Source organism: Salmo trutta, chromosome 4 (assembly GCF_901001165.1).
Source record: "Salmo trutta chromosome 4, fSalTru1.1, whole genome shotgun sequence".
NCBI classification, from domain to species: Eukaryota; Metazoa; Chordata; class Actinopteri; order Salmoniformes; family Salmonidae; genus Salmo; species Salmo trutta.
In genome coordinates, this window is record NC_042960.1 from 68,826,367 (window position 1) to 68,844,468 (window position 18,102).

The window sequence follows — 18,102 nt, forward strand, 5'->3', positions numbered from 1 at the left end:
CTGTGTGAGAGTGAACAACCGTCCAAATGGCTCAGCAGGGAGTTCTGCTGGACCAGGACCAGTTCTGTTGTTCTGTCTGTCTGGATCTACTGAAAGAGCCGGTCACCATCCACTGTGGACACAGTTACTGTAGGAGCTGTATTGAGGACTGCTGGGATCAGGATGTTCTGAAAGGTGTCTATAGCTGTCCTCAGTGCAGAGAGACCTTCACTCCAAGGCCTAATGTGAGGAAAAATAACATGTTGGCTGAGGTGGTGGAGAAACTGAAGAAGACAGGACTCCAGGCTGCTCCCCCTCCTGCTCTGTGCTATGCTGGACCTGGAGATGTGGTGTGTGATTTCTGCACTGGGACCAGAAAGCAGAAAGCCCTCATGTCCTGTCTGGTGTGTCTGGCCTCTTACTGTGAGACTCACCTCCAACCTCACTATGAATGTCCTGGTTTCAAGAAGCACAAGCTGGTCAAAGCCACCGCACAACTACAGGAGAAGATCTGCTCTAATCATGACAAACTGCTGGAGGTTTACTGTCGTACCAATCAGCAGTATATCTGTCTGCTGTGTGTGATGGATGAACATAAAGGCCACGATACAGTGTCAGCTGCAGCAGAGAGGACTGAGAAACAGGTAAGACCAGAAGAACTTGTTGGTGACTGTCTGATAAACAAAGAATTAAAGATACAGTAGGAACTAAGGCTGTTTGAAGATGAGATCATTCAAATGAAATGGATCCACAGCAGAACAAATATGGACACAAACCTTGAGTATATAGATATGTTAACCCAGAATCTCCAAATGTATCACCATTTTCTAAAGTAAAACACTATTATCATTCTGAATGGCCTTTTATGAGTCCAAAGTTCAGCCTCAACCCCTTGATACATGTAGTCCTACCATAAAACTATAATCATTCACATAGCAACATAATATAATATTGTAAAGGGTCTTCCTCAGGATTGTAGACCTTCCTCTCTATGGGCCCTATGTCACATGACTATACTATTGATCTACTGGACAATTAAAGCTTGATAGCTCATTGAAGAGTGATTCTCCACAGAGGCAGCTGGGGATGAGTCAGCAGAAGGTCCAGCAGAGATTCCAGGAGAGAGAGAAGGAGCTGAAGGAGCTCCAACAGGCTGTGGAGTCTTTCAAGGTGAGTATTGTTGCCCAGAGGAGACACACCATTTCACTTCTCTCCTCCAGTCAGAGAGAGAGAGAGAAATAGAGGGGCCCCTCTCCAATCCCACTGACCCCACTGTTGAGAACTGGCTGTGGAGTCTCTCAAGGTGAGTATTGTTGACCAGAGGAGACACACCATTTTACCTGTCTCCTCCAATCAGAGAGAGTGGTCCTTATCCAATCCCACTGACTCCACTGTTGGGAACAGGCTGTCTGGACCCCTTTCAGAGAATTGACTGCTTAATGTAACTGACGGGATATGAACCCAGGTCTACCGTGGGATAAACCAACATCTTGACCATTACACCAAGAGAATATTCCCTATTGGGCCGACACTGATTTAGAAGTCGCAGGCGGGGCTACCTCATCACATAACCATGAGTAACCAGGACTGACTTATGTCCCCTATACATTAACATGGAGCTCTCTCTCAATTCAATTCAATTCAAAGATCTTCATTGACATGGGAAACATATCTTTACTATGCCAAAGCAAGTGAAGTAGATAATAAACAATCATGAATGAACAGTAAACATTACACACATTTATTTTCAAAAGAATAGTTACAGGGTGTGTTGAGTGGTGGTGTCCCGTCCTCCCAGGTCGTTGGCATGGTGCAGGAGCAGATAGGGTCAAAGTAGTGGAATGGGGTAGTGGGTTTTTAATGAGTGTAGGGTTAGTTGGAATGGTGCAGGAGCAGATAGGGTCAAAGTAGTGGAATGGGGTAGTGGGTTTTTAATGAGTGTAGGGTTAGTTGGCATGGTGCAGGAGCAGATAGGGTCAAATTAGTGGAATGGGGTAGTGGGTTTTTAATGAGTGTAGGATTAGTTGGCATGGTGCAGGAGCAGATAGGGTCAAAGTAGTGGAATGGGGTAGTGGGTTTTTAATGAGTGTAGGGTTAGTTGGAAGGGTGTTTTTTTATATGAAGAAATATGAAATGTTCCTTTTCCCATTTTGTATCACAAAGTAAAATTGATTTATATTATTGTCCAGTTGGGGGCAGTAATACAACATATTGGATGCCTACCGCCGTTAAACTCCAAAGAAGAAGAAACGTTATATTATGTCTATGTACAGTGTTGTAACGATGTCTCTCTCTCTCATTCCATCACTTTCGTGGTAGTTGGTTGTGTGGGTCTCTGGTTATGAATGGGGTGCTGACAGACAATCGTTGATGGATATTTATAGAGCTCTGATCAGGACAACAATTGATTACGGGTGTATAGTTTATGGAACAGTGGCAAAGACTTAAACTGGACAAAATCCAGTTTATAGCTTTAAGGATATGTATTGGTGCATTTAAATCAACATCTGTATGTGTCTTACTAGTGGAGGCAGGTGAGATGCCTTTGGGTTTACGGCGTAATAAATTGTCATTAGCTTATTGGGTTGCAAGGCTGTGAGGTTGAGCATCCCACTGCTACTGTTCTAGATTACTGTTGGGAATATACTAGTAGACAAGGCAGTGGTTTTGGTTGGACAGTTGTAGGTATCAATGTTATTATGGAGAAATGAGAGAATGGGTGTAGTAGTGAGATTCTGCTGGGTCCCAGCACATTCAGGTGTGGAAGGGAATGAAATTGTAGACCAGTTATCTAAAAGAGCTTTACTACAAGATATAATATATATTAACGTTCCACTGGGTAGAGGTGAGGACAAATGTAAGATCAGAGACATTTTGATAGATGTGTGGCAGAAGAGATGGGGACTCTGAGCACAAGGGACGGCATTTATATGTCCTCTAAAGGTCGGTGGACCAAGGTTCATAGGTCAGATTAGGAAGGAAGAGGTGGTGTTTAATCGATTGTGTTTAGGACATTGTACATTGAACTGGTCTTACATCTGGTTGGCAGCATGTGAATGGTTTGTGTCTGGAGGGTATTGTCAATGAAACGGTGGAGCATGTGTTGTTATATTGTTGTAAGTATGTTGAAGAGAGGGAAAGATTGAAGTGTAGGGTTATTGAGGTTGGATGGGGTTGGGGGGTTTGGAAGGGATTTGGGGGATGGGGGATGGTCTATTAGAAGTTAGTAGAACTCTTTTTTAATTTCTCAGAAGTACTGAGTTAGGTAGGAGGATTTAGAAATGGTGTAAACCGTGATTGAACACACTCCAGCACAGTAGGTGGCACCATGCACCTTTAACGTTGGTTTGAGGACCGCCATTATTTCATAGAAGAAGAAGGTGTTGTGTGAGGGTTTTGTGGTTCCTGAGGAGGGCTACTATTCTTTTTGCGTATTTTCCAAATGTATTTTCTAGTTGTTGAGGGTTTATTTATTAGTTTCCACTGTTTATCGGTTTTCGTTTCGTGGCTCTCGGCTGGGTGTCTCTTTAAGTAGACAAGTGTTTGTTTGACAGAACAAGCTTTTGGAGGTGCTTGTTGAGTTGGATACTTGTACTTGACCTAAACTAATCTGAATTGTCTTATGCTTCCATCTATTGGAATTTTTTAGTATTGTCAGCAGTACTGAATACAGTGGATATCCTTACTAAAGTAGTTATTACTCAGAATTACAAAACATAAAGTGTTATAGTTCATTTTATCACTGACAGCCATAAAATAACCATTTATAGCATAATGAAACTGACATAAACCCAAAACATCATACATTTAGTTAATTATATAAAAATGTATATATTTAAATGGGTGACATTATCTGCCAAAGTAAAACCCCCTTAAAACCTGTTGGGGCTAGGGGGCAGTATTTTCACGGCCGGATAAAAAACGTACGCGATTTAATCTGGTTACTACTCCTGCCCAGTAAATAGAATATGCATATAATTATTAGCTTTGGATAGACAACACTCCAAAGTTTCTAAAACTGTTTGAATGGTGTCTGTGAGTATAACAGAACTCATATGGCAGGCAAAAACCTGAGAAGATTCTGTTCAGGAAGTAGCCTGTCTGACCATTTTTGGCCTTCTTTGACATCTCTTTCCAAAACAAAGGATCTGTGCGGTAACGTGACACTTTCTGATGCTCCCATAGGCTCTCAGAAGGCGGCAAAACGTTGAATTATGATGCTGCTGTCTCTGGTTGAGCAGTAGCTCATTTTGAAGTGGCCTTCTGAGAGGAATGATGCTCGAGCGCTCGTGACCGTGAAGAGTCCATTTCAGTCATTGAACGAAAACAAACACTCCCGGTCGGAATATTATCGCTATTTTACGAGTAAAGTGGCATAAAAATTGACTTTAAACAGCGGTTGACATGCTTCGAAGTACGGTAATGGAATATTTAGAATTTTTTTGTCACGATATGCGTCGGGAGCGTGACCGTTCTTTACCCTTTGGATAGTGTTTTGAACGCACAAACAAAACGCCGGTATTTGGATATAACGATGGATTATTTTGAACCAAACCAACATTTGTTATTGAAGTAGAAGTCCTGGGAGTGCATTCTGATGAAGACATCAAAGGTAAGACCATTTTTCTTATAGTAAATCTGAATTTGGTGAGGGCTAAACTTGGTGGGTGTGTAAATGGCTAGCCCTGTGATGCCGGGCTATATACTCAGAATATTGCAAAATGTGTTTTCACCGAAAAGCTATTTTAAAATCGGACATGGCGATTGCATAAAGAAGTTCTGAATCTATAATTCTTAAAATAATTGTTATGTTTTTTGTGAACGTTTATCGTGAGTAATTTAGTAAATTCACCGGAAGTTTTCGGTGGGAATGCAAGTTCTGAACATCACATGCTAATGTAAAAAAGCTGGTTTTTGATATAAATATGAACTTGATTGAACAGAACATGCATGTATTGTATAACATAATGTCCTAGGGTTGTCATCTGATGAAGATCATCAAAGGTTAGTGCTGAATTTAGCTGTGGTTTTGTTTTTTGTGACATTATATGCTAGCTTGAAAAATGGGTGTCTGATTATTTCTGGCTGGGTACTCTGCTGACATAATCTAATGTTTTGCTTTCGTTGTAAAGCCTTTTTGAAATCGGACAGTGTGGTTAGATTAACGAGAATCTTGTCTTTAAAATGCTGTGAAATAGTCATATGTTTGAGAAATTGAAGTAATAGCATTTCTAAGGTTTTTGAATATCGCGCCACGGGATTCCACTGGCCGTTGAGTAGAGTGGGACGCAAGCGTCCCACCTTTCCCATAGAGGTTAAGAACAAATTCTTATTTACAATGATGGCCTACCAGGGAACAGTGTGTTAACTACCTTGTTCAGGGGCAGAACGACAGATTTGTACCTTGTCAGCTTGGGGATTCGATCCATCGACCTTTCGGTTACTGGCCCAGCAACCTTTCGGTTACTGGCCCAGCGCTCTAACCCCTAGGCTACCTGCTGCCCGGCCAAACGCTCTAACCAGTAGACTACCTGATGCCCGGCCAAACGCTCTAACCACTAGGCTACCTGCTGCTCGGCCAAACGCTCTAACCACTAGACTACCTGCTGCCCGGCCAAACGCTCTAACCACTAGGCTACCTGCTGCCCGGCCAAACGCTCTAACCAGTAGACTACCTGATGCCCGGCCAAACGTTCTAACCACTAGGCTACCTGCTGCCCGGCCAAACGCTCTAACCACTAGGCTACCTGCTGCCCTGCCAAACGCTCTAACCACTAGACTACCTGATGCCCGGCCAAACGCTCTAACCACTAGGCTACCTGCTGCCCGGCCAAACGCTCTAACCACTAGGCTACCTGCTGCCCGGCCAAACGCTCTAACCACTAGGCTACCTGCTGCCCGGCCAAACACTCTAACCACTAGACTACCTGCTGCCCTGCCAAACCCTCTAACCACTAGACTACCTGCTGCCCGGCCTAAAGCTCTAACCACTAGACTACCTGCTGCCCTGCCAAACCCTCTAACCACTAGACTACCTGCTGCCCTGCCAAACCCTCTAACCACTAGACTACCTGCTGCCCAGCCAAACGCTCTAACCACTAGACTACCTGCTGCCTGGCCCAACGCTCTAACCACTAGACTACCTGCTGCCAAACCAAACACTCTAACCACTAGACTACCTGCTGCCCGGCCAAACACTCTAACCTCTAGGCTACCTGCTGCCCGGCCCAACGCTCTAACCACTAGACTACCTGCTGCCAAACCAAACGCTCTAACCACTAGACTACCTGCTGCCCGGCCCAGCGCTCTAACCACTAGACTACCTGCCACCTCTACACTCTAACCACTAGGCTACCTGTCACCTCTACGCTCTAACCACTAGACTACCTGCTGCCCTTTCACAGAGTTCTAGTTTACGTTTACATGTGAGTCATTTAGCAGACACTCTTATCCAGAGCCACTAGGGTTAAGAGCCCAAATCTGCCTAAAAAAGGCTATTTACAGATTATTCACCTGGTCGGCTCGGGGATTCGAACCAGTCACCTTTCAGTTACTGCCCAACGTTCTTAACCGCTAGATTACAAACCACTAAATGTTAAACACAAAGTCAAATGGTGGTAGATAAATGGTAAGCTGGTTAAATAAAAGACTGCTGTTATAACTTTGACTGCCATTGTTTTGGGGAAATAGGGACATGTCTATTTCTCCAATTATCTCTAATAGATGTATTTATTTTAATGGTTTGAAGTTCTAAACCATTTTAATCAGGATAACCTATTATTTCTAATGATGTAAGTTTGAGCAGCTTAGTTATGGTATGTCTGCTTATTTCACTAAATATCTCACAATGTGTATATTTAGATGTTTTCATGTCAGACACCATTTTAATCAGGAGAATCTCCTCTTTCTAATGACATAAGGTTGGGCAGCGTCCTCTGCTGTCATCGATCACGAGACCAGAAATACTCAGAAGTTGCCCGTTTTTTCATACTTCCTGGTAATGCAGACATAAACACACTTGGCACCATCGAGGTTTGGATGTTTACTTTCAACACCAGTTGTTATTTTTCAGTTTGGTCCTAAGAACAGGTTTTAGTGGTCAAATAAAAAGGTAGACATTTTTTGGTGCCATTTAGGGGAAATGGAATCTAAGGATCATTTCAGTCAGAAGAGGCTCTGTGAAGGTTTGATTCAATTCATTTGCTATAGCCTCGCTAGTGTTCCAGCTCAGACAACGTTCTTTGGCCGTTTTTGACTCGTTCTATTGTCCAGCCTACTAGGACTCAGAGGGCAGAGGCTGGGTCTAGCTCTGCTACGGGGCAGGCTACTGGAGGGGGGACCAGGAGGGAGGAGAGTAGAGCAGGGCCAAGCGGTGTTCTGTACCTGCCTGTCCAGGAGGGGGGACAAGGCCTGGTGGACCTGGAGAGCAGGGTGGCAGCGTTCTGACTCAATGAGGTGCAGAGGCTACTGTACCTACTGTCTCTCTCTCTTCCTCTTTCTCTCTTAACAGCGCTCTGCACAGGCAGCAGTGGAGGACAGTGATCAGATCTTTACTGAGCTGATCTGCTCCATTGAGAGAAGGAGCTCTGAGGTGAAGGAGCTGATCAGAGCCCAAGAGAAGGCTCAAGTGAGTCAAGCTGAAGGACTCCTGGAGCAACTGAAGCAGGAGATAGCTGAGCTGAGGAAGAGAAGCACTGAGCTGGAGCAGCTCTCACACACAGAGGATCACATCCATTTCCTCCAGGTAACTAAACTGCCTTGTTACATGTGATATGAAATTAACTTAATGTGAAACTATTCATCTCAATCATTATGTTGTCCTGTCTGTCTCTCTGTCCCTGTCTCTCTCCCTCTCTGTCCGTCACTCTCTCTCTGTCCATCCCTCTCTCTCTCTCTGTCCGTCCCTCTCCCTCTCTCTGTCCATCCCTCTCCCTCTCTGTCCATCCCTCTCCCTCTCTCTGTCCATCCCTCTCCCTCTCTCTGTCCGTCCCTCTCCCTCTCTCTGTCTGTCCCTCTCCCTCTCTCTGTCCGTCCCTCTCCCTCTCTCTGTCCGTCCCTCTCCCTCCCTGTCTGTCCCTCTCTCTCTCTGTCCGTCCCTCTCTCTCTCTCTGTCCGTCCCTCTCTCTCTCTGTCCGTCCCTCTCTCTCTCTCTCTCTGTCCGTCCCTGTCTCTCTCTCTCTCTGTCTGTTCCTCTCTCTCTCTCTCTCTCTGTCTGTCCGTCCCTCTCTCTCTCTCTCTCTCTCTGTCCGTCCCTCTCTCTCTCTTACTCTCTGTCCATCTCTCTCTCTCTCTGTCCATCCCTCTCTCTCTGTCCCTCTCTCTCTTTCTCTGTTCCTCTCTCTCTGTCCGTCCGTCCCTCTCTCTGTCCGTCCCTCTCTCTTTCTCTCTCTCTCTCTGTCCATCCCTCTCTCTCTCTCTCTGTCCGTCCCCCTCTCTCTCTCTCTGTCCGTCCATCTCTCTCTCTCTGTCCGTCCCTCTCTCTCTCTGTCCGTCCCTCTCCCTCTCTGTCCGTCCCTCTCTCTCTCTGTCCGTCCCTCTCTTTCTCTGTCCCTCTCTCTCTCTGTCCCTCTCTCTCTGTCTGTCCCTCTCTCTCTGTCCGTCCGTCCCTCTCTCTCTGTCCGTCCCTCTATCACTCTCTCTGTCCGTCCCTCTCTCACTCCCTCTGTCCGTCCCTCTCTCTCTCCCTCTGTCCGTCCCTCTCTCTCCCTCTGTCCATCCCTCTCTCTCCCTCTGTCCATCCCTCTCTCTCCCTCTGTCCCTCTGTCTCTCTCTCTCTATCTCTCTCTCTCTCTCTCTCTCTCTCTCTTTCTCTCTCTCTCCAGAGTTATCAGTCTCTCTCCAGTATCAGTGTATCTTCAGACTTACCCAGCATCGTTGTCCGTCCTCTTCAGTACTTTGGAGATGTGAGTAAGACTGTGTCTGAACTGAGAGAGAAACTAGAAGACTTCCTTAATGGAGAATGGACCAAGATCTCCACTACAGGTGTGTTGAAAACAATAAGAACATCAACTTTAGACCATTGAAAGTTCCCTACTAGTCATATACATGTGGAATATGGTATGATGATAACATTCCCTCTCTCTGTCAATGTGTTTGTGTGTCTGTAGTGAATATAGTGGATGTTGTACTGCCTCCAGAGCCCAAGACCAGAGAACAGTTGTTACAATGTGAGTCTCTTTATTGTGAAGTAACTAACAGTCTCTTTTTACTGACACTCCTAACAATCCCTCTAGAAATATATAGCAATAGTAGATCTAATCAAAGACTGGGTATCTATCTGACTCCTCATATTTCTCTGATTTGATCTCTGCGGTGCTCTAATCAAAGACAGGGTAGATACAGTATCTGACTTAACTTATTGTTCTGACTCCCCTCATTGGTCTCTGCTCTGCTCTTCTCCCAGATTCCTGTCAGCTCACACTGGACCCAAACACAGCACACACACACCTCTCTCTGTCTAAAGGGAACAGAAAGGTGACCAATACAGACCAAGTCCAACCATATCCTGACCATCCAGACAGATTCACCAACTACTGTCAGGTTCTGTGTAGAGAGGGTCTGTCTGGACGCTGTTACTGGGAGGTGGAGTGGAGTGGTTATGTTGATACAGCAGTCTCATATAAAGACATCAGCAGAACAGAGACAGATAATAGATTTGGATTCAATAACAAGTCTTGGAGTTTACAGTGCTATAGATGTGATTATTGTTTCAAACACAATAATGTTGAGTCTAAAGTATCAGGCCCTCAGTCCTCCAGAGTAGGAGTGTACCTGGATCACAAGGCAGGTACTCTGTCCTTCTACAGTGTCTCTGACACAATGACCCTCCTCCACAGAGTCCAGACCACATTCACTAAGCCCCTCTATCCTGGGTTTAGAATCTATGGTACTGCTGAGCTGGTTAAACTGTAGTAGGGTCCACATAGATACTAGTCATGCTGGTGTAGTCTATAGCTGAGCTGGTTAAACTGTAGTAGGGTCCACATAGATACTAGTCATGCGGGTGTAGTCTATAGCTGAGCTGGTTTAACTGAATTAGGGTTCACATAGATACTAGTCATGCTGGTGTAGTCTATAGCTGAGCTGGTTAAACTGTAGTAGGGTCCACATAGATACTAGTCATGCTGGTGTAGTCTATAGCTGAGCTGGTTAAACTGTAGTAGGGTCCACATAGATACTAGTCATGCTGGTGTAGTCTATAGCTGAGCTGGTTAAACTGTAGTAGGGTCCACATAGATACAAGTCATGCTGGTGTAGTCTATAGCTGAGCTGGTTAAACTGTAGTAGGGGCCACATAGATACTAGTCATGCTGGTGGTGATGGTCCCCAGATGTGATGATTCATTCTACTCTGTTTTATGTACAATGATTTAACTGATTTGATCTTCCGATGTTCTGAATTAAAATAAACATTCAATGTATTCATATTTATTTAAATGCAATGTTTTAATCATGATGTATGGTGTTGATGTATATTGGTTGTCATTCAGAACTATTGATATGTTTTCTCAGTTGGTTCTCTGTCTCTATGTAATTCTCCTCAGTATCATTGATCAGCTTGTAGGCTCGGCCCTAATTGATGTGTTCTCTGTCACCTGGAGCTGCATGGAAAATGGTCCAGGAACAAAAGGACAATTCAGGACTAGTCAGCCCACTACAAGCTGGAATCACTTACTTTCTACTAAAGTATATGGTCTGGTTTCCCAGACACAGATTAATCCTAGTCCTGGACTAAAAAGTATGTTCAATGTAGATGTCCAGGAAACCGGCCCTAAATGTGTCATCTTTCATCCTCCCATACTGCTCAGTCCAACAACATTAAACCTGTCCAGCAGGTGGTGCTATTGACCAAACAATAAAACCAGCAGATATCTTGACTTGCCACTCAGTATATCAGTAATGTTCAGAATAGTACTTTAATATCATTGGAGATTGATGGTCTTTTTAATCCACTATCCAGAGTCAGGAACAGATGAAGTTAGGTCTGCTACTGTTCAGTGATTAAATATGATTTATGGTGATGGGAAATAAAAAATACAACACTAAACTTCATCTAGTAATAGTTTTCCTTTGTTATTTATACCAAGGTGTGTCTTTAACTTGTAAATGGATTGTGTGGAGGTGAGCTAGTGGTGTGGCTGATAGAATAGAATGAAAAGGGAGGAGGGGAGGAAGAGGGGAGGAGTGAAGGGCTGTTCAAGAAACCAGATGAGGAAGAGAAAGATGTTCAGGGGAACGACTGTCTCTGTTCCAAATGGTTCCCTATTCCCTACGTTGTGAAACATGTGATCCAAAGATGAAAGCTGAGACTTTTTAACTGTATAATAGAACAATCCTTAATACAAGCAGCTGCAGGGAGATCTACCTCTGATTTCACAGGGAAGAACTAGAAGAGTAAATGGTTCCATGTCTCTGATATAGTGGGAGGTGATGATACAATCATATTGTTACACAACAGTTGTTTATACAGCAACAGTTCCAGAACACTATGGCCTTGTATCAGGGTGCAGACATAACAGGAGTCTATGAGAGGCAGAACATCACAGTCCAACACAGAACATATCCCTTGAAGTTACAACAGCCCACCCCAAATTACAGTATGTCACCACAATTCACCCTTTAATGCAATGGAAACCGTTTGCATCACCAGACATAAAATATCTGAGCTGTTGTCAGACAGAATTGAAAACCTTCTGATTTCTGGGAATTTGGTGGTTTACACAGAAAGGGGAACTCCTAAAAGATAATTTAATAATCACAATCTGGGGGAAAAGTGGGTTCATAGGAATCGGGGTCATTTAGAGGGCAGTAGACACTTTCTTCTCCAATAGGGCAGTAGACACTTTCTTCTCCAATAGGGCAGTAGACACTATCTTCTCCAATAGGGCAGTAGACACTATCATCTCCAATAGGGCAGTTTGGATCCTCAATAAAGGGTGAAACAGTGGCGAGCTCCATCAGGTCATTCAAGTTGACCTCGGTGGTCATATGACCATCGTATCTCCTCACCAAGGTCCTCAGGCATGAGAACAGACCACGTATCTCCTCACCAAGGTCCTCAGGCATGAGAACAGACCACGTATCTCCTCACCAAGGTCCTCAGGCATGAGAACAGACCACGTATCTCCTCACCAAGGTCCTCAGGCATGAGAACAGACCACGTATCTCCTCACCAAGGTCCTCAGGCATGAGAACAGACCACGTATCTCCTCACCAAAGTCCTCAGGCATGAGAACAAACCACATATCTCCTCACCAAGGTCCTCAGCCATGAGAACAGACCACGTATTTCCTCACCAAGGTCCTCAGCCATGAGAACAGGCAGAACAATAGCACAAGGACACCAACCAAAGCTAGGAGACCTTGTAGCATGAGAGTTCCAATGTCCCCAGGCTAGTTTTAACCCATTTAAACAGATCCCAACCCCACTCGTTATCTCCCCTGTTTACAGTCGCTACCACCTGATGGTGGCCAGAGACTTAGCAAACCCAATGGAGGAATCTGGGATGTAAGTACAACATTCTGCCCCCACCACTGCACAAACCCCACCCCTTATCCACTAGGGGAATATCCAAAGCCAATCTATTTTGTAAGACCCTGGTACGTGTAGCTACAAGTTCAGTAGTCAGTGCTTCCAAAGCAGTGGCAGTAGCATCCCCCATTCTTTCTTCTTCATTAGCTAGTTCGCTAATGGAATCAAGCTCAGTTGTTATGTCATAATTGGGAAGTAATGAAGAGAAACAACGTTTTGCGGGGCTACAATGGTCCTCCTGTGCAAATAGGAGAGAGAGTGATTTAGGGGTACTGGGATAGAACGCACAGCAGTAACAACATAGCCAGCATAGCAGGATCCTGACCAGTTTGTAGACAGATAACAGTATAATTCTGACCAGTTTGTAGACAGATAATAGTAGAATCCTGACCAGTTTGAAGGAAGATAATAGTAGAATCCTGACCAGTTTGAAGGCAGATAATAGTAGAATCCTGACCAGTTTGAAGGCAGATAATAGTAGAATCCTGACCAGTTTGAAGGCAGATAATAGAGACAGATAAAAGTAGAATCCTGACCAGTTTGTAGACAGATAATAGTAGAATCCTGACCAGTTTGAAGGCAGATAATAGAGACAGATAATAGTAGAATCCTGACCAGTTTGTAGACAGATAATAGTAGAATCCTGACCAGTTTGAAGGCAGATAATAGAGACAGATAATAGTAGAATCCTGACCAGTTTGTAGACAGATAATAGTAGAATCCTGACCAGTTTGTAGACAGATAATAGAGACAGATAATAGCAGGATCCTGACCAGTTTGTAGTTCTTTGTAGTTATTGTAAAGTGAAACTAGACAGTATAAAGCATTAACATCACGAAGAGGTTTATTTCCAACATGACAGCCGATACAACATAGCCAATTCCAAGCTCAGTCCTTCTGCACCCGCTCAAAGGAAGCACACTTGAATACCTTGGCCAACAGCCAATGAGGGCCTGCCAATAAAACAATGCTCATCCAATCAGATACATATTTACAATATCTCTCACTGAACACGTGCATACTGTACCATTTTAACCAGGTGTGTATAATAACATTGTCATGCCCTGACCTGAGAGAGACGTTTTTCTCTGTTTAGTTAGGTCAGGGTGTGAAATGGGGTGGGCATTCTATGTATTTTATTTCTATGTTTTGGCCAGGTATGGTTTCCAATCAGAGGCAGCTGTCTATCGTTGTCTCTGATTGGGAACCATACTTAGGCAGCCTTTCCCACCTGTGTTTGTGGGTAGTTGTTTTCTGTTTAGTTTTCTGTACCTGACAGAACTGTGCGCTTTCATTTTCCCTTTGTTATTTTTGTTTGAGTGTTTGTTTGATTCAAATAAAAGATCATGAGCACGTGCCACGCTGCATCTTGGTCACCTAATTACGACAGCCGTTACAAACATGCTGCTTATCTGACAAACACTACAGAAATGCTGTAATGATGAAAGGTTTAAGTTGGTGAAGGTTTAAGATGTAATGGGAGTAATACGTTGGGTTGGAGGAAGATTATAATTGAGTGGAGTAAGGAGGGTTCATGTTTAAAAATGTTTGTTTTAAATGTGAAGGTTATAAAGTATATTAATGATGCTAACTTGATCAGGAAATCCCCAGGTCAGAGTGGCTAGAAGGTTGAAGCATACATCCTGCTTAGGTGAGTGATGGCTGCAGTAGGTATTAACCACTGAATGTGTCGTCAGTAGGTGTTAACCACTGAATGTGTCGTCAGTAGGTGTTAACCACTGAATGTGTCATCAGTAGGTATTAACCACTGAATGTGTCATCATCAGTAGGTGTTAACCACTGAATGTGTCATCAGTAGGTGTTAACCACTGAATGTGTCATCAGTAGGTGTTAAACACTGAATGTGTCGCCAGTAGGTGTTAACCACTGAATGTGTCATCAGTAGGTGTTAAAGGTAATTCAACACATCAGGTATCCACTTCCTGTCAGAATTTGTCTCAGGGTTTTGACTGCCATATGAGTTCTGTTATACTTACAGACACCATTCAAACAGTTTTATAAAATTCAGAGTATTTTCTATCCAAACCTGAACAATAATATGCATATTCTAGCTTCTGAGTTGGTGTAGGAGGCAGTTAAAAATGGGCACATATTTTTTTCAAAATTCTCAATACTGCCCCCTAGCCCCAAGAGGTTATTAACCGCTGAATGTGTCATCAGTAGGTGTTAAACGCTGCATGTGTCATCAGTAGGTGTTAACCGCTGAATGTGTCATCAGTAGGTGTTAAACGCTGAATGTGTCATCAGTAGGTGTTAACCGCTGAATGTGTCATCAGTAGGTGTTAACCGCTGAATGTGTCGTCAGTAGGTGTTAACCGCTGAATGTGTCGTCAGTAGGTGTTAACCGCTGAATGTGTCATCAGTAGGTGTTAACCACTGAATGTGTCGTCAGTAGGTGTTAACCACTGAATGTGTCGTCAGTAGGTGTTAACCACTGAATGTGTCGTCAGTAGGTGTTAAACACTGAATGTGTCATCACTAGGTGTTAACCACTGAATGTGTCATCAGTAGGTGTTAACCACTGAATGTGTCAGTAGGTGTTAACCACTGAATGTGTCATCACTAGGTGTTAACCACTGAATGTGTCAGTAGGTGTTAACCACTGAATGTGTCATCACTAGGTGTTAACCACTGAATGTGTCATCAGTAGGTGTAGGCCACAATGAGTTAGCAGAAAGGAAAATGGAGGGTATAAAGGGGGCAATTTTGGGGTACGACTCTCTTTGAGCTTCCTAGAAGAACCTGTCAACTGCTGGAAGAAGATTTTTGCTCTAGTTTTTTAGCTTAAAATATATTTTGATTTTAAAGTAAAATTCTAGGAGGATTCCTTAAGTTTACCGCGTTGATAGAAGTGTGTTAAAGTAACGTTTTTAGATGCCATCTGAGGGACTGATCATCCTGAGAGCCAAATAAAAAACATTTATAAAGTTGTAGAATGTAAGAAACTGTTTGTCTTGTTATTAACAATTGTGCTTCACATAAAATTGTAATAGACAATAAATATTGTATTGGCATCCCCACAATGGTTGAGTTAAGGGCTCTGACGGGGTCGATCAATTTTATTTACTGTTGATGTTCGCTTATCATTGATTGGTGATATTGATTTGGTATTGATTGATTGATTTGGGATTGTTTATGCCTGTTTCTGGAATTTTGAATAAACCTACTTTATTGTTCTGAGTTGGTCTTCCCTGTGACTCAGTTGGTAGAGCATGGTGTGTGCAACGCCAGGGTTGTGGGTTCGATTCCCACGGGGGGCCAGTACAAAAACAAATGCATGAAATGAAATGAAATGTATGCATTCACTACTGTAAGTCACTCTGGATAAGAGTGTCTGCTAAATGACTAAAATGTAAATGTAAAATGAAACACTGTGTCATCAAAGAGTCATACATGCATGGTGTTTTACTCTTTCTGAAAAAGACTGGATTCATTGAGGATTTTTTAACATCTGGTCAATTAGTTTATCGGGACCAGAGAGGCTGGTATAGAGGAACCTAACCAGAGACCCAACTATAGGTACTGAGAGGCTGGTATAGAGGAACCTAACCAGAGACCCAACTATAGGTACTGAGAGGCTGGTACTGAGGAACCTAACCAGAGACCCAACTATAGGTACTGAGAGGCTGGTATAGAGGAACCTAACCAGAGACCCAACTATAGGTACTGAGAGGCTGGTATAGAGGAACCTAACCAGAGTCCCAACTATAGGTACTGAGAGGCTGGTATAGAGGAACCTAACCAGAGACCCAACTATAGGTAATGAGAGGCTGGTATAGAGGAACCTAACCAGAGACCCAACTATAGGTACTGAGAGGCTGGTATAGAGGAACCTAACCAGAGACCCAACTATAGGTACTGAGAGGCTGGTATAGAGGAACCTGACCAGAGACCCAACTATAGGTACTGAGAGGCTGGTATAGAGGAACCTAACCAGAGACCCAACTATAGGTAAAAATCTGTCGTTCTGCCCCTGAACAAGGCCGTCATTGTAAATAATAATAATTTCTTAACTGACTTGCCTAGTTAAATAAAGGTTAAATAAAATGTAAATAAAAATAGTGTTCTAAGGTTGAAGCTCTGGATTGGACCTTGACCTTTACACTGATAGCAACAACAACCATAAGTCGCAATAGACAAACAGACAGGTTGTTTACTATGACTGGATGAAGGGATGCAGTGTTGAAGGCGTCCTTTAGGTCTCCTGGTCTCTTGGGATTTAAACTGTGACTACAGAGAGATAGTCCTAACCATTCAACCAATGTACACAACAAACAGTCATCATTAACACTATACTGACTGGAGACTATGGATATAATATATTATCATAGAAATTAATACAATATAATATAATGACAAGAATAGAATAGAATATAATATAATGAAAATAATATAATACAGTATAATATAATGACTATAATATAACACAATATAATATAATGACTAGAATAGAATAGAATAGAATAACTAGAATAGAATAGAATAACTAGAATAGAATAGAATAACTAGAATAGAATAGAATATAATATAATAGAATAACTAGAATAGAATAGAATAACTAGAATAGAATAGAATAGAATAACTAGAATAGAATAGAATATAATGACTAGAATAGAATAGAATAGAATAACTAGAATAGAATATAATAGAATAACTAGAATAGAATAGAATAGAATAACTAGAATAGAATAGAATAGAATAGAATAGAATATAATAGAATAACTAGAATAGAATAGAATAGAATAGAATAACTAGAATAGAATAGAATAACTAGAATAGAATATAATAGAATAACTAGAATAGAATAGAATATAATGACTAGAATAGAATAGAATAGAATAACTAGAATAGAATATAATAGAATAACTAGAATAGAATAGAATAGAATAACTAGAATAGAATAGAATAGAATAGAATAGAATAGAATAGAATAGAATAGAATAGAATAACTAGAATAGAATAGAATAGAATAGAATAGAATAACTAGAATAGAATAGAATAGAATAGAATATAATAGAATAACTAGAATAGAATAGAATAGAATAGAATAGAATAACTAGAATAGAATAACTAGAATAGAATAGAATAGAATAGAATAGAATATAATAGAATAGAATAGAATAGAATAGAATAGAATAACTAGAATATAATAGAATATAATAGAATAGAATAGAATAGAATAGAATAACTAGAATAGAATAACTAGAATAGAATAGAATAGAATATAATAGAATAGAATAGAATAGAATAGAATAACTAGAATAGAATATAATAGAATAGAATAGAATAGAATAGAATAACTAGAATAGAATAGAATATAATAGAATAACTAGAATAGAATAGAATAGAATAGAATAACTAGAATAGAATAGAATAGAATAGAATAGAATAACTAGAATAGAATAGAATATAATAGAATAACTAGAATAGAATAGAATAGAATAGAATAGAATAGAATAACTAGAATAGAATAGAATAGAATAACTAGAATAGAATAGAATAGAATAACTAGAATAGAATAGAATAGAATAGAATAACTAGAATAGAATAGAATAGAATAACTAGAATAGAA

At 41.8% G+C, this 18,102-nt stretch overlaps 1 protein-coding gene across 1 annotated transcript; it reads left to right on the plus strand.

Moving 5' to 3' along the window:
* Positions 1-9,891, plus strand: LOC115191429 (tripartite motif-containing protein 16-like). Its single transcript, XM_029749281.1, has 6 exons — positions 1-623; positions 1,054-1,149; positions 7,490-7,723; positions 8,802-8,961; positions 9,087-9,146; positions 9,383-9,891. The coding sequence occupies exons 1-6, from the start codon at positions 27-29 to the stop codon at positions 9,889-9,891; spliced, it is 1,656 nt and encodes a 551-aa protein (XP_029605141.1). The 5' UTR covers positions 1-26.
* The last annotated feature ends 8,211 nt before the right edge of the window (positions 9,892-18,102 follow it).

Coding starts and splice junctions, on each gene's coding strand:
- LOC115191429 (XM_029749281.1), top strand. CDS start 27: ATGGCTCAGCAGGGAGTTCTGCTGGACCAGGACCAGTTCTGTTGTTCT. Junction 624..1,053: donor CAGAGAGGACTGAGAAACAG/GTAAGACCAGAA, acceptor GATTCTCCACAG/AGGCAGCTGGGGATGAGTCA. Junction 1,150..7,489: donor AGGCTGTGGAGTCTTTCAAG/GTGAGTATTGTT, acceptor CTCTCTTAACAG/CGCTCTGCACAGGCAGCAGT.